Here is a 27,647-nt window from a genome sequence, read left to right as displayed (position 1 = left end):
TTGATAGTGTAGATAGAGCTTTAGAAATAAAGATTATTATTATAATACATTTCTGTCATTTAATAGCCTACAGCATCTCAACGTTGTTTACAATAATTTAATGTTTATTTACCGAGTAAATTAAACGATGGAACAACCTAGGTCCTCTATTACAAAGCAAACACTCAACACCCATCAATAATAAAGCACAATTTTCATTTTGTAAATCTACCTTTGGAATATCATGTCATTTATCTCAACTATTTTACCCATTCTAGAAGGATATCAAATAAATTATAAACCAGAACATTTTTTTAACTAATCCCATCCACAGTTATTAGAAATCTGAAATTATTAAAAAAAAATGTATTGTAATAATTATAATATGAAACGTGTGGAACACAAAATTTGAGGAAAATTAGGAAGCCCAGCTACATGTGACCAACCCATGTGTAACTATACTCAAAGGAGGTTTCAGCACAGAGTATAGGAAGATGATGATGAGATTATCTACTCTCCTAATTTGTTTATAAGAACAGTAATGAAAACAAACATTTTTGTTCCAATTGTAGTGAAAGCATTACTTTTGAGTTCAATGGTATAAACACTACACTTAAAATGATATCATATCTTGGTAATATTGTTCGTACATTGTTATCTCATATTGATTGACGTTTGCTCGATAGCATTTATGGATTTTTATGACTAATGATATTACAACATTAATATTTTGTGACATAATAGAACATCTTCTCAAGTAATATCTGTTTTTTTTGTTAATATCAGTATAGATCTTAATTGCGTTTATGTTTTTCATTTTAGCACATGTTGTAATTAGGTAAAGGTATATTTTTGTTAATCTGAGGATAAGTAGGCAGATTTCATGCTTTTGTAATTAGTTTTTGCATACACTTAATTAACATGTTCATTTACATCTATGTATTATAAAGTAATATCATCTTCAAATTACACAATTCAAAGAACTGGTACAGAATAGAGCCACTGGTTCAGGTAACCGTCTTCATAGAGATATCTGGTGGTAGTTATTGACATAAAGTTATCATTTGAATTAATACTACTACATCCTAATTAAACATGGTAATAAATAAATATTTTAAAACATAAATAAATTCTTAAAGATACATTTTCTTGGAGAAAAATTAATTTAAATATAAACATAAAGTTATTCAATTCAGGGAGTTGTTTACAACTCCCTGTTCAATTTAACCAAAAATTGAATCGAAAAGAAAAACAAAAAGCCCATTGTCTAAAAGTGGATGGGATTTTGGTTAAATTAACTATTTATTTTGTCCTTTTTATAAATGAAATCATCATTTTTGTTACATATTTTTTCCAAAAGTAAATAATTATTAAAACTACAAAATTGCATATTCAAAGTTTGATTTTATTCATCTTTGTTTTTACAGGTATGTTTTTGTGAATAATATTTCTTTAATATAATAAAAGTACTTTTCTCTCAGTAGGTCCAATAACACTGATGAAAATAATGACAAAATGATGATAATAAATAAATAAAGATGTATTAATATAATGTGTTGTTCTTCCTGTAGGCTTGGATTGATGGCTTGCAGTCAATAACTCATAATTTTAAAGCCAGTAATGTGTGTCCAATGACCAGTTTAATGAAACAGTAAGTATTTTTAGACCTCCTCCAAGGCTCTCTGCGTAAACAGTAGGTATTTTTAGACCTCCTCCAAGGGTCTGTGTGTAAAGATGATAATTTCTTCGATTGTCTGTCTACTGTTTGTCAAGATATATGTAAACCATGGGACGTATTTAAACAATATTATCTATATAAAGAAAGAGAAAATAGTATATTAAATTTTATGGTTCTGAATACGTGTAAAATTGAATGATATTACAATATGGAGAAGAAAAAAATATATATTATCTAAACTTACAGTTTTTGGACAAAAAATAATAATTTCATGCCTGAGCTTTAATATAACAATGCTTGTAAAAATGATAATTCTACAATTGAATATTCTTGTCTATAGTGATTTCTTTTTATAGGTTGAATGTGTTAACTTTATTAATAATTTTTCGTTGTATATTTGATATCAACAGTAAAGTACATGTACTTGAATACATTTTGTAACCAATAACCAATTATTTTTTTATTATTATTAAATTATTAATTCCTAAATATAAATTCATAAATAATTCATAATATATATTTCATTTAATTTATTATAAGCTGACTATGAGCATAATTATTGAACGTTTAATTTATTATGTTCCCTGTTTGGGCTTTGTGGCTTCTTGTTATATTATACAAGAAATTCATAAATTGAAATAATTCATATGCCATCGTACAAGTAAGTTTGGATCCATGTCTACAGACAGCACTTTCTATGAATAGTTCTATTGACTAGTTAGGAACATAAATATGATCGGAAATAACACCTTACAAAGTTACATTTAAAAGTCTTTCACTATAAAACTATTTTGACAAAAAAAGATGATGTGCCCAAATATGGTAATGATATGACCAAATATGGTAGTGATTTGACATCATCATGTCCATGGAAACATCACAAGTGTGACTGTGTAGACAGAGCTTTATGCATATTTTTTTCACAATTTTGTTTCAAATTTCCAGTTGGATGAGAATTCAGTTTCAAGTGAACCCAAATGGGAAAATCCCAGTGAAGAGTTTAACCAGGACATTTGCTTCGGGAAAAACCGAAAAGATTGTAACCAAGTCGCTAGAAGAGCTACAACTACCCTCAAATAAGGTAAATATTGATTACAGTCAACTCTTCTTGGACACCTTTGTGCTGGCTTAATACTGTATGTCTGGTTTTCCAAAGATTCTGATATCAGAATGTGTTTTTAATGGTAAAAAATGAATTTAGGGCCTTTTAAGGGGTTTTCAGATAGTCCAGTATTGGGAGGGTTGACTAACTATATGTTTGGAGATGTTTCATTCAGTTGATCACTATCAGTTGATTCACAAGCCAGAGAATTTTTTCTTTATTGTTAAGTCATGTTGGTGCAGCAATTTCTGTTGTATCCAAATTTCCCCTTTCTGTTCCCCGCCACTCCTTTTGCAAAGCTTATTCTGTAAACTTGTTTACATTAAATCCTAGAATAAAAGTTTAAATTGAAATGTAGTTTGATGTGAATTGATGTACGCATTATGTAAATTCAATTTTGATGTATTCCACTGTCTGTGCAGGTGTTTTGTTATTATATGTGTGATATTTAATTTCCGTAATGTTCTGTTTTTTTATATCGTTTCTTTGTTTCCGTGTTAACGTTATCCTTCTAACACATTTTTATTAACTTTAATAATTGTATTTAATATGAGAGAAATTAATTTTTTTACATTCTATCTATGAAACATATTAAGATAATAATGCATGTTGGGTATTTTATATAAGTTAATGTAGTCATATACATTTAGACACCAAGTTGTTAATTAGGATAAATACTCTTTACTCTTACTACTTTTTTTTCAGAGGAAAAAATCATAAATAAATTATAAAATATTATTCTAGACATTACTAGACTTTTATAATAAATAATAATATTAATAATAATAGTAGTAGCCCCTCTCCCATTTTTTGTTTATCCTCAAACAAGGAGTATCTGAGTAATGCTCTATAGATTATAAGTATATATTGTATAGTCTGATTTTTAAAGCATATCTTTAAATTTTTAATAATGTTCAAACTAATTTATTAATAGTGAATACTGTACTGTCCGCATCATTTAATATGATGCTATAACATTAATAATGTCATTGTAATGTATTATGTACACCTTGATATTAAACAAGCTCATTACATTAGCGCTGTTAATGCTCTGCTCGATTTATTTCACTTGCATATTTCAATTGTAGAACTCATTAATTCTCAACAATTGATGTCACAGGTAGTTAAAATAGATACACTTATCAATGAATGTCGTACTAATATCGTTATTATTTGAGTTGGTTTATTAAAAGGAAAATTCTAAATTCATAATTAATGTTACCTCAGTATAAAATTTGATATATAAAAATTATATATTTTTTATAATGTTAATTTTTTCTTTTATTTTTCAATTCAACAGAACATTTAATAAATACATTATTTTCCTTACTTTGACTTTTGATACCTTTAATTGGCAATCCCATTTTCAAAGATATATCTAAGCTATATTAGATTATAAAGTGTTTTTTTATTATATCCTTCAGAATAGTGAGATAGACTTAAGCGACTTCCCCTTTGAGAAATTCTATGATCTCTACCACAAGATCTGTCCCAGAATGGACGTTGAAGAATTATTCAAAAAAATGTAAGCACAAAATCTTGACATTTGATGTTGGTAACATGAGCGTAAGATGTAGAAGAGAAAGGAGAGTTTGCAGTATGTTAGCATGTCTGAAAGCATGCGAGATCTTGCAAGGCAAACTAGAGGGCCACTCGGAGAGTGAAAACCTCCTCCTAGGCATATGAAAATTTATGAAACCATCCTTTAAAATCTTACAAAAATAAAAAATAACTTTTTGAGTAACACACCCACACGTGATCAGTCACATAACATCTCTCCATTCTGGCGGAGGTAATAATGCATTTTAGGTATTATAAAAAATGTATTACTGCAGTTATACACTTTTTTCCTAAAGCCGAGTTGTTACTCTTTGTTATGGACATGATTTTAAGAACTATTGGGTGCTACTCTATTAAATAAATATTTAATTTATTCACATCCTGCACTCAAAGTATAAACAATCTTTACTCTTTTAACTCCTTTTTTCAGAGGAAATAATCATGAAGATATTATAAATGATGGATTATCAGTAGAAAGACTAATCAACTTCTTAAATGAAGATCAACGAGATCCTAGGCTGAACGAAATCCTTTTTCCTTTCTTTACACGACCACGTGTTCTACAAATTATCAACACTTACGAAAAGAATTCTAAATACTCTGAAAAAGGTACAGTATATTTCTTCATATGTTCGCGGAAATCGTAACATTACAGAGTTCTGATACACTTTTCTGATAGACTTTTTACACATCACAAAAAATAGATTTTTTTGTCACATAATGATAGTGTAGACAGAGCTTTAGGAATTGTAATGAACAACTAAAGTGAATTTGCAGAATATCTAAAATAAAATGATCCATCAATCATGTCAGTTGTTTCATAAACCCATCTTTTTATTCACACCTGCCCATTCCATTCACACCTGCCCATTCCATTCACACCTGCCCATTCCATTCACACCTGCCCATTCCATTCACACCTGCCCATTCCATTCACACCTGCCCATTCCATTCACACCTGCCCATTCCATTCACACCTGCCCATTCCATTCACACCTGCCCATTCCATTCACACCTGCCCATTCCATTCACACCTGCCCATTCCATTCACACCTGCCCATTCCATTCACACCTGCCCATTCCATTCACACCTGCCCATTCCATTCACACCTGCCCATTCCATTCACACCTGCCCATTCCATTCACACCTGCCCATTCCATTCACACCTGCCCATTCCATTCACACCTGCCCATTCCATTCACACCTGCCCATTCCATTCACACCTGCCCATTCCATTCACACCTGCCCATTCCATTCACACCTGCCCATTCCATTCACACCTGCCCATTCCATTCACACCTGCCCATTCCATTCACACCTGCCCATTCCATTCACACCTGCCCATTCCATTCACACCTGCCCATTCCATTCACACCTGCCCATTCCATTCACACCTGCCCATTCCATTCACACCTGCCCATTCCATTCACACCTGCCCATTCCATTCACACCTGCCCATTCCATTCAGCCTACTGTTCAATAATTGTAACATCATCAATCTTCAGTTCTTTTGTTAAATTATGCTTTAACATTTTATTCCATCTGGTTGTATCTTTTGTTTTCTGTTTTAAGCTGTTGTTAATATTTTGTATACAAAAATGTATACATTTTATACAACAATTTAGAAACTGCATAGTTTGATTGCTAGTATCATGCGGTTCAAACATTACATTTGTTAGTGGTAGTATTATTATTTTTATATACTTTTTTCCTCATTTTGTTATTTTTAATATTAGTAATAATAATAATATTAATAATGGTAGTTTATATAGCGCCTAATTTAATGTTTATAAGCGTTTTACATACGAAAATGATAACCAAAAAAGAAAGAAATGCAGAGCTACTCAACAGTATATACAAATTACTTTCATAGTATACTTGTTAATACATCGTATCTATAAATCTTGCAGAAAAAATGAGTGTGGATGGTTTATGTCGATACTTAATGTCAGATGAGAATGCTCCGGTGTTCTTAGACCGTCTAGAGGTATACCAAGACATGGAACAACCGTTGAGCCATTACTTCATAAACTCAAGTCACAACACTTACCTCATTGGTAGACAGTTTGGAGGAAAGTCATCAGTTGAGATGTATCGTCAAGTGCTATTGTCTGGTTGCAGGTTAATAGTCTCTTGCATTTTTTTGTTGGTTGGTGGGAGGGCGGGATTTTTTTTGGGGAGGGGCGGAGGGGATGAAAAAAAAAACGAGCAACAAATTTACCTAAACTACTATTAATAATTCAAATAAAGAATTAAAATATCTAAAAATATATCTCTGTTTATTATTTTATTTAAATTATTTTGAGTTTGAGGTTTGTTATTTTCAATAAGTGATTTACTATTTTATTCAGATGTATTGAGCTAGATTGCTGGGATGGTAAGACAGATGAGGAGGAACCAATCATTACTCATGGAAAGGCTATGTGTACAGATATTTTATTCAAGGTATGATCATCCTATTCACCATTGAATAACATAATATTGAACAAGAAGGGACATTCAGTTCGTTTCAGCACTTAGTTTTACCATTCTAGGCCCTGTGCACCTGTACTTCAAAATCCTGGGTCTGTCACTGCTGATTAGAAGCCTTATAGAATACTGTTGTCCTTATAACCTGACATGTACAGTACCTTTAACATGTGGCACAAATTCACACTTGTTTTATCACCATTTGAATTTAATGTGACGAGATAAAGTTATACACCAGGGAAAAATTTCATTTTGTAATTTTGTTTAGCAAAATTGCTAATCAAACTGATTGAGTCAAGAAACATAGTTTTGTATTGTATTTTTTGCTACACAATTTTAGAAATGTTTAGCAATATTGTTGTTTTGTATAGCTTTTTGCTATGCTACACTGGCGAAATTATTCCCTGTACACTAATTCACTCATACATTATGGATGCCTCATAGTGATTGATGACATCATATTTTCAAAATGTTCCACACTAAGAAGAGTATTAAGTAGTTGGGTTATTTCCATATACTCCATCACTTTCATATTCTGTTATATAGTTCAATAAATAACTTGTAAAATGTATGCTAAGAAGAGTATTAAACAGTTTGTAGTCATCAATTTGTATACTAAGAAGATTGCTAAATAGTTGGCTTATTTCTATATAAAGTACTCTATTACTCTCATACTTTTTATATAGTTCAATAAATATATTTATAAATGTATGAGCATTAAACAGTGTGTTGGAGGGACCAATGCTCATAGTACGTCCTTAGGAAAGACACTTTACTTACATTTTATTGGTAGGATCAAACACAATTGCACTTATTGCAAGTACTGAAGTAACTAAAACTTAGAAGCTTTGAGCAAAGCACTATTATACACTGACCATTTTATTGTGACTTTTATTTTTATTTTCAGGATGTAATACATGCAATCAAAGATACCGCCTTCATCACATCTGAGTATCCCGTCATTCTTTCGTTTGAGAACCACTGCGGTAAGCGACAGCAATACAAGTTAGCCAATTACTGTGAAGAGATCCTCGGTGATTACTTGCTAAGGACACCATTATCTGACTATCCGGTAAATCTAATTTCATCATCATAAGCTGCTATGTAGAACATAGTTTTAAAGGTGTTCTGTAATAGACATGTGACGCACATTTAAATCATTTAAACATGTTTTATTATTGTAATATTTCATTTTTTCAGCTTGAATCGAACCGTACACTGCCTCCATTAAACAAGTTAAAGAAGAAAATTCTTATTAAAAACAAGAAATTGTCAGCTGATGTTGAAAAAGGTATTCATCAAATTGCCTCATAACTTTGGATATAGGCCCACCCCTTGATATACTCTACCCCCTCTATAAAAGTCCATCCCGGGATGTAAGGCTATCTCTGGATATAAGCCCACCCCTGGAGGTAAGCCTCCCCCTGGATACAAGCCCTCCCCTGGATGTTAGTCTACCCCTGGAGGTAAGCCTCCCCCTGGATACAAGCCCTCCCCTGGATGTTAGCCCACCCCTGGATACAAGCCCTCCCCTGGATGTTAGCCCACCCCTGGATACAAGTCCACCCCTGGATGAAAGTTCACCCCTGGATATAAGTCCTTCCCTGGATGCAAGTCCATCCCTGGATGTAAGTTCACCCCTGGATATAGTTCCATCCCTGGATATAAGTCCATCCCTGGATGTAAGTCCACCCCTGGATATAGTTCCATCCCTGGATATATGTCCATCCCTGGATATAAGTCCACCCCTGGATATAGTTCCATCCCTGGATATATGTCCATCCCTGGATATAAGTCCACCCCTTGGTGTATTATTTGTTGTGAAATATGTATGCCTTATTCAATTCAATTAACAAGAAACATGAGCCAATGTGAAGATTATTATTAAACTGTGTTTTTAAAAAAATTAAAATATGAATTCAAAATTTGTTTTTACTTGTATCATAACAATAGACAGATTTGAATATTGCCTGCAGAACTATTTTAATGGCATATTATTGTATTACGAATAATGGCTATTACTAAATCAAATTTGTACAAACATTCAAAGTGCTTACGGCAATTTTACAAAATGATTAATTCGTTAGAAAAGCAATTTAATTTTTTCTTATTGGAATAATACTTTGTATCAAAGAATAAAGACAATAATGCACATTTTGAAGGTTATTTTTAAAATTATAATTATGGTATATGGCTGTTCATAAATATAACATTTGGCATGTACCTCAATATTCTATTAATTTGACCCTCCCCACACCCCTTTAAATGAATTATTAATTATTTTCTTGTAGATCAGTTAGAGAGGATAGCAAAGGGTTTGAGAGAAGAGGTTGATGAGGACTGTGTGGGTGAATCGGGTAAGTATCAAAAGCAGTGTGTTATTTCATATGTACTTTGAAAACAAGTTTGATATGATCACAGAGGTATTATGTAACTACACATTCATTCAACTCCAACACAATCGCAGTGGGGAGAGGGTGGGGCAGGGTGGGGCAGGGTGGACTCCAATAGGGGATATGGCAGAGGAGGTAGCCTCAATTTTGAAATTGAAAATGTATTAAATTCCATACTCAAACATTACAATCTGTAAAAGTAGAAATAAGTTTCAGTCTGAAAGAATTTTAAAGATATTACAATAACACTCATGAAACATACAATCAAGTTAGTCAGTATATTTTGTTTGATCATTTCCTGATAATGTGATAAGTTTTTAATTTTAGAATGTGAATTGATTTTATGTTTATTGATCATCGCATTCGTTATTGATGATACCATAGCGTTTATACATTCATAGCACTGTAACATAATTGCATATAATGTTTATTCAATATTAGTATTACTAAATTCCCAGTGCACACAGTATGAAAAAAATCACATGTCTATAGATTATCCTCTGTGTGACAGAGAAAGATGGGGTATCATAAATACCTATGTTCTTCACACAATATTAGTATTACTAAATTCTTAATGCATCCAATTTCTATACATTATCGTGTGTTTGGGTAGGATGGGTATAAAATAATATAATATAAAACAGATTATATTGGATTGGTTTTGTTCATATTTTACATTGATGGATGTGATGTTTAACAGAGAGTAATAATTTCACAATTTATTTTTTTTTTTATTAATATTTTTTTGAGAATAGGATATTCTTAGGTTTTAAAAAGATAATTTTAGTTTTTGATAGATAGTATTTAGTGTTTGATGGCCCACATTACATGCCCTGCTCCAACACTTACCCCAATTCACAAGTCTTGAATCCAATGTATAGAACACATTAGGGTTGTTATATGTTTCGTTCATTAAACATCACATCCCATCCACCCAACTTCCATAGATAGCTCATCGGAAGATGATCAGCCTCCAATCGTGGAGTCGGAAGAGCGGAAGAAGACAAATGGTACATCACTTTCCTAGCCTTATCACCATCATTCTTGCATGGTATTATTATGCATGTGCAGAGGATAATATTGGCACTTGTCATTACTACTGCTTAAACTATTTTTCTTTAAAACTGGGTATCCACTAAATGCTGGTTGGAACCATATTGTGATATATTAAGCTCTGTCTACACTATCAAACTAGTTTGACACAAAAAATGTGTGATGTGCCCAAATGTGGTATTGATATGCTTAAATATGGTAGTGATGTGACATCATCATGTCCATATATGGGCACATCACATTTTTTGACAGTGTTTGATAGTGTGGACAGAGCTTTAGGAAGCTGGCTATGTTTTCTAATACAGTATATTGCAATTAGGGGCTTTAATTGATGTAAATGCACATATATTTTCAGAGTATAATGAAATGAATCACAACTTTAAATTATTTTTGTGAATTATATGTGAACTCATTATATACTTTGATATTGTGAACAATATAAACTATATATTTGTGTGATAAATAGATGCATTTTAGCAGGGTGTTTAATCAAATGATATTCGTCAAGAGCCATTGTGTCGATGCTGCCATGTACAATAATTAGCCTAGTAATGCACCTTGATACTGTTTGAATGTGATCATATGATCCCGTCACCGATGAGTAAACTGAAACAAATAGCACAAACAGCGCCCTCACAAGCATTGTAGCAATTGAGTTTCTAAAGAAATGGAGAAATTTGCTGAAAACAGAGTTTTTGCAGATTGTTCAAATATTCGTATATTTTAATACTATTTTCAGTTTACTCATTAAAATCTCAATGCCCAGATAAAATTCTATAGATTTCTATTCTGATAGAATTCTCTAGAATTTGTTCACATTTTGAAGTTGAGTGTAACTTATCATTTAACATCATGTATATCATTGTTTGAAAATTAGCATCTGTTGTCTGTTTGTGAATACATAACTGGATAAATAATTTGCAAAAAAAACCCCTCAAATCAAAATGGAATTTACTGTAATTCATTTCTTTCAATTGGAGGTTTAATATCCTGTAAAGCACTGTCTACACAATCAAATTACTTTGAAAAAAAAAGTGTGTCCAAATACAGTGATATCACATCATCATGTCCGTATATGAAAACATCACATTTCTTTGTCACATAAAGTTTGATAGTGTAGACAGAGCAAAAGTAAATATCTCTATGTTTTGACTCTTCCATTATATTTCCAAGGGTTTTATAAAAAGAACCTTTCTTTGTTTATCCAGTTTAAGTATTTCACTATGGACTATCACCATCATCACTTTGTGTATATCATTGTTGTCATCATAATCATTGTCATTATTCATCATCTCATAGTATCATTGTATCATTATGTTTTAATCAGCTTTTATCACAGCATAGATTATATTTTTACACAGTGGTAAATTTTGATTTATGGAAAGGGAATTTCAGATTTTTATTAGTTGGTTCATTTGTTAAAATGTAGGAATAAATAACTGTAAGTGTATAACAAAATCCACTCTCGCAAATGTGAATTGTAAAGTTTTATTGTTATTGATAGCATATATGTTTTGTTGAAATACAATGTGTTTAGTACAATATAATACAATATAATGCGTTAGAAATTTACAAAACAGAAACAAACCATATCTGTTTTTTTTCCTTAAGTTTCATGGTGATTATTATATAAAATGATCATGCGTTGTATGACAAACTAAAGTAAAATACAAAGTGTATCTCCTGCACAATAATAGCATCACCAACATGTTTATTTTGTTTTGATGATGTACATTTACAACACCATAGATATATTATAGAAACTATTAATATCATATCTCTATGAGAGCTTATTTTCATGTTTACTGTTTCATTGAATGAGATAATTTGAGGGCAACAAAGACTTGTTAATTAGTGTTTTTAGACCGGAAAGTGGATAATATAGGCTGAAACAGATATATTCAACACTAGGGCTGTAGTGGAAATGATAGAGACAGTTTAGGTAGATGCTATTAAAGGCAGTATCGTAACACAGGATGCATAGGGCCCCCCCCCCCCCCCAATTTAGCACTCCGAGTCCTAAGGAGCACTCCAACCGCTGGCGCTGGGTAGATACAATGGACCGGTTGTTCATGCTCTGGGGCCCCTGGTTTAGCACTCCTAAGGAGCTCTCCAACACTTCGTAGATACAATGGACCGGTTGTTCATGCTCTGGGCCCCTTGTTTAGCACTCCTAAGGAGCTCTCCAACGCTTCGTAGATACAAAGGACCGGTTGTTCATGCTCTGGGCCTCTGGTTTAGCACTCCTAAGGGGCACTCAAACGCTGGGTAGATGCAGTGGACCGGTTGTTCATGCTCTGGGCCCCTGGTTTAGCACTCCTAAGGGGCACTCCAACGCTGGGTAGATGCAGTGGACCGGTTGTTCATGCTCTGGGCCCCTGGTTTAGCACTCCTAAGGGGCACTCCAACGCTGGGTAGATGCAGTGGACCGGTTGTTCATGCTCTGGGCCCCTGGTTTAGCACTCCTAAGGGGCCCTCCAACTCTGGATAGATACAGTGTTCATGCTCTGATGCCTCTGGGTTTAACCTGTGAGTGCTCATAGAAAAGAATAAACAAGTTAGGGTGTTATAGGATTTTTGCTTGATGTGGTTTCACAATAGAATAGGAGTTTTTATGTTCACTGCTACTGATTCTGCTTGATCTTTCTAGTGCACAAAATCTACCATGAAAAACATCCGCTGCATGGTGACTTTTATGTTTCAAATGCAGTAAATAATTTATGCAGATTTGTTGATTATTGATTTCTTATATATTGATCATGTATTGGTTTTTATTAATCAATGATATATATTGATGCTTTTGAATGTTGTTTATTTAAAATTAACTTGAAAGATTTTTCTAACCAATCATTTTGTGTAATCAAAAGCATGATTAATTTAAATAAAGTTTATTAACAAAAATTAAATTGCTATTTCCTGGTTTTGGTTGGTTAACAAAAATAATAATTTACATTCCGATTTAAAAAAAGTAATAAAATGGTACACTATTCAATATCTATTTATCAATGAGGGCATCTTCAAGTCCAGCTGTAGTGCAGTTACAATGTCCTCTCAAAATAAATTGAAATAAATAAATGATTGGATCTTTTATTTAAAAAGGGGGCATTTTTTAAACTAAAAAGTATTATTATTATTAACTAAGAAGTATACATTTCACACTTCTAAAATTGTAAAATACATTTTTTGAAAATCGTAATATTTTCTTTTATTTATAGCGGACATTGGTAGTATTATGGAAAATGGAGCAAGTGTAGCATCTGAATCGCCAAGTAGCACGGTACCCCCTAGCAACGGTGAATTCAAAGAATCCGAAGATATAGATTTGAAGATTTCAAACAAAAAGGTTTGTAAACAAATAATGGACTTTACCAGTCAACTCTCTCAATACTGACTCTCTGAAAACCAGAAACTTTTTTCTTGAGGTTGAAATGGTCACAGACTTCGTTTTCAAATGATTTTTACCATTGCAAGTGATTCTCCTGAAAACCAGTATAATATACAGGCAATGCTCCTAATACCTAGATACCTTTGGGATGGCCAAATATGTCTGGGTTTCTGGAAAGTCTGGTATTCTGAATGTGTTTTTAATGATAAAAAAATGGGACCTTTTGGTCCTCAAGAAAAGTCTGAGTTTTTAGAGAGTTTCCGGTTTTTAGAGAGTGAGGTATTGGAAGAGTTGACTGTATATATATATATGATGGTTTTATATAGTATATTTCTAACACAGAAGGTTTATAATCATTTTCTACGAACTTCTTCAATGTACATTTATAATACTGTTTTGTTATTGTTTATAGGGTGATATAAACCAAGACGATAATTTGGATCTAATAGTCTCCAAGTATCATTACAGCGGAGCTACACTAACTATTCATCCGTATCTCTCCCGTTTGGTCAACTACGCACAACCGGTCAAATTTCAAGGATTTGAATTGGCTCAAGGTCAGTTTGTCATTGAGACGAGTACTGTATAATTATATTAGGATATAGCAGTCCACTGCAAGACATATCCCGCCTCCAAAGCTCTCCTCCGTTTACTTCTTTCTTTTGCTATTCTCAACCAGTTGTTTTCATAATTTTTCTTTTCCTATCCTTGATTGCCAAACCGTAATCCTGTAACTAGTCCATCTATTGTCATGGGGTTTCTCGTAATGTTGCCTGCCCATCTCCATTCTGGTGATAGAACATGATATTCAGCATAGTATTATATTAAATTGGTTTTTTTTTAATATAGCCTATTACACATTGTAACATCACTCCTATATTTTGTGCATTTAACATATAATACACCACTGATATAATTATTCTGGATTTGTTTTTTTTTTAGAGCGTAATATTCATCATAACATGTCGTCATTTAATGAAGCTGTTGGCCTTGGTTACATCAAGAATAACTGTATAGAGTTTGTTAAGTATCCTTTGACGACTGTTAATGCATTCACAAGTGCATACTATTCCGTATATATAAATCTAAATGCAAATTACTGGAAAAAAAATGACAATGCTGTGGGTATCAGTGGCTGGATCTCAATGATACAAAATAAAATAAGCAAAACTCTAAATCAAAACAATAAAGTAAAACAGGCAGAAAAATTTGCAGAGCTTCAACAGATATAAATATTTGTACTTTAAAAAAAAGTAAGTAAGCCAGCAAGATACTGAATCTTGAGTTTGGTCTGCCGGAAACAAGGGGTTTGCAGTCTTTATTTAATGTCATTAGAAAATACTAAAACATGAATTTGTTTCTATTAAATAATATATTATTATAAGTGTACGCTTTCTTAACACAATCCAAGCTACAACAAACGGCAAATGAGTCGTATCTACCCTCGAGGTGGACGAGTGGACTCCAGTAACTACTTGCCCCAAATCTTCTGGAACGCTGGTTGTCAGATGGTTGCCCTCAACTTTCAAACGCCAGATATTGGAATGCAACTAAACATGGGCAAGTTTGAATACAACGGATCGTGCGGGTAAGTCTTTCAACTATCTTTGTAGTGGAGCTGTAGCTTGGTGCTTGCCTTTCAATCCCAAGGTCCAGGGTTCAATCCTGACCTAGTGCCAGGGTCGTAACTCGCGTCTCTTTCACTCCATAATATTTAAATCTATTTACCTATAAACTTATTGAATATAATTTGTTTGTACTTCTAACAGTTTTAATCTTAAAAGTTTCTTTCTTTTGAAGGTATTTGTTGAAACCAGATTTCATGCGACGTCCAGACAAGAACTTTGATCCTTTCTCCGAGTCGCCAGTGGACGGCGTGATTGCAGCAACATGCAATGTTAGGGTACGTCACACAAATAATGAAATGTGACTATTCAAAGTTTTACTTTACCCATCTTGGACGTTAATATTCATATTTTGGGGTCAATACATCTTTACCTTTTATTTATTTTCATTGGCAACAGGTAATATCAGGTCAATTTTTATCTGATAAGCGAATAGGAACGTACGTAGAAGTGGATATGTACGGCCTGCCCACGGACACAATCCGCCGCGAACATCGGACACGAGTAATTCCCAGTAACGGATTAAATCCAGTCTACAATGAAGACCCGTTTGTTTTTAGAAAGGTAATTAATGTTATTAATGTTGTAATCATAAATTAATTTTTGTTTTATATTTTATGCTAATTTATATAGTCTTTTATTGTGTATGCTAGGCCCCTCCTATGGTATGCTTGTGTAGTCCTCTTGTGGGGAAAAACAACAAATTTGCAGTGGAGATAGCTCAAGTAGTAGTGGATGTTATATGGTAATTTGTATGATAAACTGCATCATCAACGTGCATGTTTTAAAACTGCAATATAAGGATCTGTGATTTTAGTATTTTTTATTTTTTTATTTATACTGGGTGACCTCTTCAGTCAAAGATTGGTCTTCCAGAGGGCCCAGTTATGATCAGTGGCTGTGTGTGTACTAGTACACCGGTGTACCCCCTACTCGTGTACTAGGTCCTTTAAAGTGCACATGAGCTAGATACTGAACCTTGCCAATGTTATGGCTACATAATTACGGTTCTACTGTCGTATCCGATTGGCCAATCAATCACTCAACCTAGTGTCTACCGTAGAACCACTTAACGAGACTCCTCCGGTACCCAACGAAGTTCCTCTTAAAAGCTGACGCTTTCGGTTCACGCACACAAATTTCATCTAGTGGAAAACCTGATTAATGTAATGTTTTCAGGCCACGAATCAAAGTATTGTTATTCAATGCATTATTCATAACATGCTGACAATTTATTAATCTAAATACCAACAATTACCTGATATTCATACACTTTATATTTACAAATGTTATTAGAACTGAAAACAAAATGAAAACGATCTATTATTTGATTGAAAGCACAAGTGAGTGATTTTTCAAGGTTTGCAGTTGTAAAATTTGTGCCCTTTATAGAGGGCGTCCCAAAGGCGGAATTCTACAGTTTTTAAAAAGACACTTTTGCAAGTTTCATTTTGATAAAGGCATATGCAGGCTTTACTTGATAAGGCATATGCAGGCTTTACTTGATAAGGCATATGCAAGCTTTATCTAAAGATTTTAAGATAAATGAACACTCATTGTTTTGATCTTAAATCCAATCTTTCATAAATAAAAATTACAAAATCATAATTATGTTAAAGTAGCAATCGTATTTAAGGCATATGCAGGCTTTACTTGATAAGGCATATGCAGGCTTTACTTGATAAGGCATATGCAAGCTTTATCTAAAGATTTTAAGATAAATGAACACTCATTGTTTTGATCTTAAATCCAATCTTTCATAAATAAAAATTACAAAATCATAATTATGTTAAAGTAGCAATCATATTATAGACATTATTAAAGATTTGTTTTACTGAAAAACATATTGAATGTAACATATATTAATAGTTATTATTGCCTACGGACTATGAATTTGGTTTCAAATTTTACAACTGCAAACCTTGAAAAATCACTCACTTGTGCTTTCAATCAAATAATAGATCGTTTTCATTTTGTTTTCAGTTCTAATAACATTTGTAAATATAAAGTGTATGAATATCAGGTAATTGTTGGTATTTAGATTAATAAATTGTCAGCATGTTATGAATAATGCATTGAATAAGAATACTTTGATTCGTGGCCTGAAAACATTATATTAATCAGGTTTTCCACTAGATGAAATTTGTGTGCGTGAATCGAAAGCGTCAGCTTATATGCATACGTGTATTCATGTTTCTGTCTTATCACTTTCTAAGAATAACAATAATTGTCACCTAACCAAAATCAATTCTAAAGCGCCAGGACCACAAGGCTCAAACTAGGTAGAAATTGCGCAATTTCATATGTTATGCGTAATGTATTTGTGAGTTTTTCACTTTAGCAAAATTAGTAGTTCAAATAGTTTATTTATAGCGAAGCGTAATATTGTGCAACAAATCATAGCTGATAAAATAAGTTATGACACGTTTATGAGCGTTCATTGCGAATCGAAAAGCTACACATGCGATGAAAATTTGAAGTATTCTCTCTTGTATTTGAAAAGGTACCATGATTTTTCTTCTCTGCAAAACATTGGATTGACGTCAATATTTTGCCTAGTGTGGAAAAGAGACTTTACATTGCATGCTAAAAAGAAAGACCAAATATCTTGTGCAATTTGCAAATTTCAGTGTTATGCATGAGTGATTAGTATTCCTTGAGCGTTTTGCACATTAAATACTAACTTAGCATGCTGTATGAATATCTTATTTGTTAACTGCATATCACAAAGGAATGGCTTTTAACTAATTTGTCCATGCTTTGTAGTCTAATGATGTCTGTAAAGATATATGTTATATTCTAGACTACGTTTCATCGATTAATTAATATTTGATTGTTTGAATTTATGTATTTATGATAAATTTATTAATTTATGGTTGACTGAATAAAGGTAAATGATGAATGTGTGTGTGAAGCAAAAATGTCATTATAGAATTATTAAACAACTGAATGATTGAATGAAAAATTGAATGAATTATTGAACAAATGAATAGAAAATTGAATGAATTATTAAACAAATGAATAGAAAATTGAATGAATTATTAAACAAATGAATTTAACAATTAATGAATGAAAAAATCAATAAATTAGTGTTTGATAATAATTATAATTACTTTAGATTTTGATATGTTAACAGGTGAGTATGATTAGATGAATCATTAAATGAATAACTTAAAAAACTAAGAAAAAGTTTTATAGTAAATATTGGTGGTGTTCTTAAGTATTAAATGCTTACACTATTTGTACAGTAAATAGTGGTGTTCTTAAGTCTTCTTTAGTAATGCTTAAACTATTTTTGTTAATATTAGGTTGTACTACCAGACTTAGCAGTTTTACGGTTTGGTGTGTATGAAGAGAATGGCAAGCTGATTGGCCAACGTATATTGCCGCTTGACGGTTTGACTGCTGGTAGGTTTTGTTTTTAAAAGAGGGAGCTAAAAGGGTTTTAAACTCTGCAATTTATTTTTATAAATAATTTGAGAGAAAATTATTATAAGTTTTACTTCTTTTTCCTTCTTTTCTTTCCTCTGTAATTTATAAAAAATAAGGTTGATTTTAGTATGTTATGTTTACTATTATTATGGATTGAAACAAATAAAGAAATGAATGAATGAATGAATAAATGAATGTATTGAATGTCAAAAGTTATCATGAATGTTGTTTGATTCCTTTTGTATTGGCATTAGCGGACAGAACCCTGTAATCTATAAATTCCTATATTAGTGAAACAGTAACATATACAATTTTAAAATTCTATCTGTTGAATACTACCACTGAAACTTGAAGATTTCTGATATTCTAACATTCAAGTATAAATTTCATTTTTATTTAGGTTACCGTCACATTTCGTTGCGTACAGAAGGAAACTTTCCGTTAGCTTTGCCTACGATATTTTGTCAAATTGAATTGAAGACATATGTGCCAGATGGCCTCGGAGGTAAGACACCTTTTTTATGGCGTATGGAGTGTTATATTTAAAACTTTTAAATCCACATTTTTTTCACAGTTTAATCAACTGTTATTACTTTTCAGCCTTGGTGGATGCCCTCTCAGATCCTATGCAATTTATATCCTTAGAGGAAAAGAGAGCACAGCAAATGAAGTCGATGGGAATTGAAGAGGTTGGTACAGTACATTTATAAAGTGACATAGCCCTTAGTGGCACACCAAGTTTCGATAAATTGTGTTATAACTTACATCATTTTATTTCTCTAGAATGATATTTCAGAGGTTCTTCCGTCCAAAAAGACGGGTAAATCGCCAACCACGCCCTTAGGACCAAAGAACATGACGGGTAAACCTTTGCGTGCTCAGACGTCTGTGCCTGGTAACATCAAAGAAAAGATTCGAGGTAACTAAGCCATTTATTATTTCCTCTTTGATATTATTATTATTATTAAGAGGCTTCTCACCAAATGGTTGTTATTAAAGCAATGTTGTCAAAATGTGAAAATGAACAACTAATAAAGTTAAAACTTTCAATACTTAAAATGAAAAAAAAAAGCCAATATAGCATTTGGTACATTTCTACCTTCTCCAAGATTATCCATAAAATATCATTCCTTTTTTTTTTTTGCATTTAAACATTTATTTACTTTCAATGACATAGTAACAAAATAAAAGGAGATACATAATATGACAAAGTAACATTGAAAGAAGGCTTGATCCCGATGAAAGAAAACTTGTGTTGGGCAAGCCTGAAACATAATATAAAGTGACAGAGTAACAATTTTATGAAAAAATAGATAGGGTAAAGATATGTTTTTATTACTTAAAAATGCAATAATAATATTTCATTAAAAAAGTAAACAAAAAAAATGGGGGGGGGGGGAAATAGTGCATATAAATTAGGCAGAAATTGAGCACAGAAAGCAGCAAATAACGAAACAGGAACAACATTTTGTTAAATCTAGTAACTTAAAATTAACAATTTTTGAAGTTTTGAAGCAAAAGAATTACGCGAAATAGAGTTTAAGAGGTAATTTATTGAAGAATGTAGGTCCGGAATATAAATATTGTGATTAGTGTTATGATTAGGTATATTAATTTTGCAACGTGGGGTAGAATAGTAGCGAATGGTTTAGGGTAAATATTTGGTTAAATTGAATGGGTAGTGCTGTGTTTTTGACAATGCTTTGTTTTCTTTTTATTTAGTTCCCCCAATTGATATAGAATCGTTGAAGAAGGATAAACCTTATTTGAAGTTACTCAAAAAGCAACAGAAGGAGTTGGGAACATTACAGAAGAGGCATACAAAGGTACGTTTACAGTGTGTGTCACATGTGTACCTGTATCATACTAGAAACAATGTTACATTGACATGACAGTGGTCATACAGTATTATAACAGTAGTTATGGATTGAAGATACATTGTATCAATAACTTGCTATTTTTGTTTTGTAGGAACAAGAGTCAATGTTGAAGGGTCATCAACTAAGGGTAGATAAAATGGTGGCAGCACACGACAAAGAAAAACAAGCGCAAGAAAAGAACCTTGAAAAGGCCATCAAGAAGAAAGGGTAAAGGGAGATTCTTTCTTTGCGCTATATTCATTTACCTTTTTATTTCGGAATACCAGAATAATTCTTTTAATATATCCATAGCATATAAATAACAAAAAGAAAGTGATCTAGTCTAAAATGTGCTTGTTTATACATATAAACTGTCAGTAAGATTTATAATTTATACTTAGAACATGTTTTGAGGTCATATATACATACATGATTGTTACATTACTTTAACGGTAGTTCGTACATACCTTTCTGAGTCACTTTTTACTGCCTCGTTATAGCACCAATGATATTAATATAAATATAGCTTAGATTTAATATGAAATGATGAAGATAAATTAATACTACTTCTTCAATTCATATTTATATTTGCAACTGATATTTGTGACAAGATACACAGTTAGTTGAAATCCCTCTAGGATATAACTAAAAGGTTATCCGTCATTTATAACTTGTAAAATATAACTATTTAGAATTACAGGATTGTATTACAGCGGCAAGTAAACCAGATCGATCTTTGAAATGATTAGTTGTACCATTGATTGAAATATATTGACATCAAATAATAAATTTAGAATTATTTATGTTGCTTGACAGACTTTTAAATTATGTTTTGTAGGGAGCATAAATGTGCGGATCTTAAAATTGAAACCGAGAATAAAGTTCAATCGTTGGTCAATAACCACAAAGCTCGAGTAAGTTTGTTTTTTCTTTTTTCAATTCAATTATAAAGTTTATATTTTTCTTGTTTGCATTATAAAACTAGTGAATTTCTAACCACCCCTATATTTATTATTTGAGTTGTAACCGTTGATTGTTTTGTTCGTTGCTCAGGTGCAGGAGGTTGTTGCCGAGCAGACTAAGGAATGGAACTTATTAACATCAAATCAAACTGTTGAAGAAAGCACGTGTAGAGAGACACACATTCACCAAAGCTGTGACATCTTAAAACAATTGTTATCCGTTGCCCAGCAACAACAAGACAAGGACATCCGACAACAACATGACAGGCAAATTAACTTTTTTTATATGTTTGTCACGAACTTTCTTTACGTATGTTTCCGAGCGGTTGAAAATACTTTAGGAATTCCCTTGTGACATAAAAGTATACACAAAAAATTCACAAAATTGTAAAATAACGCAAAACTTTAATTTCAATCAACTTCAACTTTCAACAATCCAGTAAGCACTTTAAACAACAGCTTCACAATAACTTTTACAATCGAATATCCAACCTCTAATATCCAACAACCTGAAAATAGTTTTACATTACATATACAAGATGTTCCTATCCTTCTAGATCATTCTTTATACTTCTTATTCTATTGGATTACAGTTTCTATTAATAGCACTTCTGGAATGTTCCTGATTGTTCTTATTAATTATACATGGTTTCTTAAATCAAAACATCTTATTCTAGAATGTTCTATGATACTGTGTTAGGAATGGTAATTTATTACAATGTTCATTATAAAAGTTTTGTTAAAATTTTGTTGGTAACTATATCTACAAAAATAGCATGAGCCAATACCGCAGCCAATACCAATATAATTGATTATTACCTGATACATTTGTTGAGACACGTCATTCTAATAAACATCTATCTATTACTTTGTTAGGGCAATGAATGATGTAAAAGCACAACAAGTAAAAGAGTCGATGGATGCTCGCAAACAGCACGCCATGGATAAGACTGTGAAAAACAAGGCAGAAAGAGATCGACGAATCAAGGAACAGCAAGCAACTAATGCCAAGAAATTTGTAGCGGAAAGAGACCGGGTAAGGTTTTGCGCTGTATATACATGATGGTAGCAAGCATGACCATACGATGCGCTCGCCTTATCTTAAATTTTTAATTTTCACCAACCAGCCCAATTCCCCAGCACAGATGGTCATATTTTATATTAATAATTATATTTAAAGCATCTTTGCCTCGTCTGTTTTTAGCCTCTCGCTACTTCATTGATTTAGCACAACATATGCATACTGCTTTACTCAAAACTAAAAATGTAATTTACACGACTTGTTTTCAGATGAAATTCAACCATGATAGGCAACTGAATGAAATGAAGAAAGAACATGCAAGCCAAGTGGAGAAATTATTGAAAGAAACAGAAGAAGTAAGAACTTACTTATAACACATAAACCTACTATTTTATACATTGTTGTATTGGTAGAATACAGTCAGCACACCCTATACCGGACTCTCTCAAAACCAAACTTTTCTTGAGGTCCTCCGTTTTTGTACCAATACAACACATTCAGGACACCAGACTTTCCAGAAAACTAGACATTAGAGTAGCCCAAAGATACGATAAGATCACAAGATGTACAAAGCTCAAATATTGAAAAAGTGCTCAAGGCACTTAAAGGTGTCCAGAATTGGGAGAGTTCACTGTACTTATAATAATCAAGACATTTTATACTTTTAAATAATAATATTTCTTTTTTTTCACAGATGATTCAAAAGGAACGTATACTTGTGGAGGAAACAAAACTTGCAAACAAACCAGAATCAATGGTGTAATTGAAAACAATGTACATACAGTATATGTATATGTTTATATATACATAATGTTCATATAGACATAATGCTGTTTAAAGTCCATATGGAACGGTGTGTAAATGAGCCTAGTGTTCATATATGTAATGTTCATATATGGAAACATATATAGAAATGTATGTATTAGTGCAATATGTTAGTAACATACTTTATCATAGTAGGTCCCTAACAAAGGGACCTATTATTAACAATATTTTATGTATGTACAGTATTAAAATAAAAGGGTGTATATTTAGCATTACACATTATTTATGTTAGAATAAAATGTTACTTTATTAATGATTTTAATGACTAAGAAGTATTTAATGACTTTGTTTTGATCGCATTGTTTTTTAAACAATTTTAAATAATGTATAATTAGAATATTTAAGAAGTTTGTATAACCTTTTTTAGTATTCATGTTTGACAAATGTATTTTTTTCTTCTAATTATTTTAATTATTATTATTAAGTGGAATAACAATACATATAAAATGTATTAGTTGATAGTTATAGATTAATTTATAAGTAAAACTTAATGTGACCAGTTTCATTAAAAACTGGTTAATTTTAATTGACAATGTTATTTAGAAATTGACATAATTTACCAAACGATGACATCCACTATAAATGTTTTTATAACCCATCAATTTGTCAACCCATCAACGTTTTGACCCATCAATGTGTTGTCCCATCAATGTGTTGACCCATCAATGTGTTGACCCATCAATGTGTTGACCCATCAACGTGTTGACCCATCAACGTGTTGACCCTTTTATGTGAAACATATGATTTAACATAAAATGTTTTGATCTTTATGGTATTTTTATCTTTATAAATGTCCATCAATTATTTTTGATTTCATTTTTTAAATATTTTAGAACACAATTTTAAACCATATTTGTTATGATTTAATTGTTATTTAATTTAATTATATTGATAAAATAATAATTAGCCATGATAATATTTTAAATATTTGTTGTAAGAAGATTACCTATTGTTTTGATTAGGTAATATTGGATTAATTTGATCTGTTTAATCCTTTCATCCCCTTAGTGCAATAGATACGTTTCATTAAACATTAATGTAATTATTAATCATTTATGTAAATTATTAATCATTAATGTAATTATTAATATTTTTATCATTCCACTTGTATAAATCACCTTTAGTTTAAATGTGTAATAACGTTTTATCTCATTCTGACAAAGTGTAAACACTACAGTAACCAAATTGGTTCCATTACAAGTTCCATTCATTCCATTATCCTTTGGTAATTTATTTTGTAAATTAGTAATTTCATAACTTAATGATATATAACTACAAAAATATCTCCTTTCCATATTTGGTGAATTTACAAAGCAAGTAAGAAAAAAAGTTTCAATTTACGTCATGTAAGTATGTTGACATAAACTCTTTAAGCAAATTTGGTGCAATACATGGCCATGATTATGTAACGCGTATCCCATCATGTATTTGTTTATACTTGTGTAGGAAAGTATATAACACGTATCCCATCATGCATTTGTTTATACTTGTGTAGGAAAGTATATAACGCGTATCCCATCATGCATTTGTTTATACTTGTGTAGGAAAGTATATAACGCATATCCCATCATGCATTTGTTTATACTTCTGTAGGCAAGTATATAACGTGTATCCCATCATGCATTTGTTTATACTTCTGTAGGCAAGTATATCATTTTTATAATTTTAAATGACCAAAAAACAACAGTTGTTTGGTTTTCCATGTTAATGGATGTTCATGTTTAGTCCAGGTTGCCAATGTATTTGAATAAAACCCAGGTGGTCAAATAGTGAGAAAGTAGACTCACACTTAAACCTTGAGTAGATATTCTAGGTGCTTAATTAGATAATATGTAAATTAGATAATGAATATTAATTAGATCATGCATATTGGATCATGAATATTAATGATTTGTGTTTTTATTGTACAGTACATCTTTTGTGAATGTTTAAATCTTACTTGCATTCATGCGATGTGATTATTTACATAAAAATAGAAACATTTAGATATTTGATGATGATGATCTTTTTAGATTAACTTTTCTTCTAAAGTGCTTTTAATAAATCAGTTTTAACTGAATAGTTTTATTATTTTAGATAATAATTGAACAATTTTTTAGAAATAATGACATTTATTATTGGTACAAATATATTACTGTTAGATAGATAATTTTGAAATGTTGTCGGCAAAATAGAATGCTTTGCAGTGTGAATATGTACTACATAAGGTGTGTGTAGAATTCCTCTCATCCCTAAATGTCATCTGTTGACCCTTGACCCTTCATCCTGAAACAATAATTCCCACTCCTGCTGTCATCATCCCCACCCTTTTCCTAAACAGTAACCCCATCCAAACCTTTTGTGCGCCCCTGTTTCAAATTGTATCAAATAACTAACAGCAATACAGAATAGTTCCTTTTTATATATTAGATGTACAACATTAGGACCATGATTAAAGTATTCACAAGATAGACTTTTAAAGAAAAAGATAATTTATTGTGACACTTCTTAAATTGTACTTTTCTGTTGATATGAGCAGTATTGTTATGGTGCAACGAAATAGGTATATTATTACATAGTGTACACTACACTCCTGTTAAAAGTAGGTGTGTTAAAACAAAATAATGAATGTTTTATATTTGTGCAATGGGGCAAATAATTTAATGAGGTGAACAATTAAATGTTCTATTTTCATGATGTGGAATTATTTGCACTTATAAGCATTCATTGTTACTATATTATTGATTACAGTTTGGTTCAAACTAAAAAGGTTGTTCACACTAGAACAAAGTTCAGTTTTATATAGACTAGTCATCAGAAGTAGGTTTCGTTACACCAGTATTACCTTAAATGGGCATTTCTTATGAAATCATGACAAAATGTAGTAGTAATTTTTAGATTAATCTTAGATTTTTCTTGCAAACTAATATTTAAGTGTGTACTCTGTGTATATACTATACATACTTTGTATTGGATGTTGTCCATGTGTGTGTGTGTTGAATTGACAAAGATATGTTATATCATGGTGCCTAGTAGTGGTGAATCACTATATGGTGGCACACTGCAACACATCGCTGCAACGCACTAGGCTGACAGTACGCCTACATGTACAGCGAAAATATGTTTCTTTTACTGTAAATTCTTACAAAGCACAAAAGCACTGCGTCAACAAATGCTCAATACATTGCACAAATACATTCCTGGCTCAACATACTGTTACACACTATGATGCACATTTAAAACTAAAGCTCTGTCTACACTATCAAACTTTATGTTACAAAAAAGTGTGATATGCCCAAATATGGTCATCGTGTCTATATAAAAGTTTGATAGTGTAGACAGAACTTTATATTGTAAATCATCAACAAATTATTTATTATTTTACTCTTTGTCTTTACTGTTGTTTGATGTTGTTATATTGTTTGCTACTGAGGTCAATGACCTTGATTTAAATACCTTTTAATAATTAATATAATATTCATTTGTAGTTTTAAAATATCAGTAAAATATCAAAAAACTTGTTATAAAACTGCCAAAAGTCCTTTGCATATTTATTAGTTATTATTTTAAAATTTGATTTAGTTTGACGAAGGCTGAAACAATCATACATTCTTTTCTTACACCTTTTGATAGCTTGTTTCAGTATGTATTCACTGTCTGTACATTTCCTTGATATTATAAGCATTGTATGTATGTATTTTATCATTGTATTGTGTACAGCATATATGTAATCTTATCAGTATTCAATATACTCCTAATAGTTTGATAAATGGCCAGAGTTTTGCTACAGAGGTGACTCCTCAAAACCAGGAAAAAAAAACAGCAGCCCATTGACTGTAATGCTTGGTTCCCAATAGAGATGCAAAAACACAAGGATGTAACGCATTGTAAGTTAGTTGACCAATCACAAGCAATGTATTATTTAGACTGACGATTGTCATTGGTCGTTGCGTTGCGTCTTAGTGGAAACCAAGCTTTACATGGCTGTTATTACCTGGAAGACAATGATAAATGACCGGAGAATGCAGCTATCAATTTCATAGCTCCATTGGTGAAGTTTACATAATTTTTTATAGTAATATTATTGACTAGGTAGATACTTATTTTTCGCATACTGATTTCATAATTGGTGTTTATTATGTCTATGTTTAAATGTAATAGAATTTACTCTTTATTGTCTGCTTTGCTACATCATTAATAACATTAATGTCATCATTATCACCTTAATCATTATGGCCCTCTCACCACCACCATATTTTTTTCATACACATCCAACAGCGAGAAACTCACCAATTACAGGATGGATAAACTATTTTATAATTTA

General features: G+C 31.7%; 1 protein-coding gene across 2 annotated transcripts in view; it reads left to right on the top strand.

Annotated features, from left to right (window-relative positions):
- Positions 1–23,556, top strand: part of LOC140060352 (1-phosphatidylinositol 4,5-bisphosphate phosphodiesterase beta-4-like) — a 41,844-nt gene extending 18,288 nt beyond the window's left edge. Inside the window, exons 6-32 of one of the 2 annotated variants that reach the window (XM_072106523.1) lie at positions 1,551–1,630; positions 2,603–2,738; positions 4,184–4,284; positions 4,750–4,928; positions 6,231–6,441; positions 6,672–6,765; positions 7,697–7,861; positions 7,990–8,080; positions 9,081–9,146; positions 10,130–10,192; positions 13,451–13,578; positions 14,033–14,177; positions 14,563–14,647; positions 15,032–15,208; positions 15,421–15,523; positions 15,645–15,809; positions 18,554–18,653; positions 19,078–19,182; positions 19,278–19,366; positions 19,461–19,596; positions 20,400–20,503; positions 20,649–20,764; positions 21,375–21,450; positions 21,590–21,765; positions 22,375–22,534; positions 22,789–22,875; positions 23,214–23,556. In XM_072106523.1, the coding sequence (XP_071962624.1) occupies positions 1,551–1,630; positions 2,603–2,738; positions 4,184–4,284; positions 4,750–4,928; positions 6,231–6,441; positions 6,672–6,765; positions 7,697–7,861; positions 7,990–8,080; positions 9,081–9,146; positions 10,130–10,192; positions 13,451–13,578; positions 14,033–14,177; positions 14,563–14,647; positions 15,032–15,208; positions 15,421–15,523; positions 15,645–15,809; positions 18,554–18,653; positions 19,078–19,182; positions 19,278–19,366; positions 19,461–19,596; positions 20,400–20,503; positions 20,649–20,764; positions 21,375–21,450; positions 21,590–21,765; positions 22,375–22,534; positions 22,789–22,875; positions 23,214–23,282 (3,207 nt within the window). In that variant the 3' untranslated portion in view covers positions 23,283–23,556. The remainder of the gene's footprint in view (positions 1–1,550; positions 1,631–2,602; positions 2,739–4,183; positions 4,285–4,749; positions 4,929–6,230; positions 6,442–6,671; positions 6,766–7,696; positions 7,862–7,989; positions 8,081–9,080; positions 9,147–10,129; positions 10,193–13,450; positions 13,579–14,032; positions 14,178–14,562; positions 14,648–15,031; positions 15,209–15,420; positions 15,524–15,644; positions 15,810–18,553; positions 18,654–19,077; positions 19,183–19,277; positions 19,367–19,460; positions 19,597–20,399; positions 20,504–20,648; positions 20,765–21,374; positions 21,451–21,589; positions 21,766–22,374; positions 22,535–22,788; positions 22,876–23,213) is intronic. The other variant, XM_072106524.1, reaches the window with a different exon arrangement.
- Positions 23,557–27,647: the final 4,091 nt, after the last annotated feature.

This window comes from Antedon mediterranea, chromosome 10 (assembly GCF_964355755.1).
Source record: "Antedon mediterranea chromosome 10, ecAntMedi1.1, whole genome shotgun sequence".
NCBI classification, from domain to species: domain Eukaryota; kingdom Metazoa; phylum Echinodermata; class Crinoidea; order Comatulida; family Antedonidae; genus Antedon; species Antedon mediterranea.
Note: the sequence above shows the minus strand (reverse complement) of the source record. Positions and strands in the feature narration are given on the sequence as shown.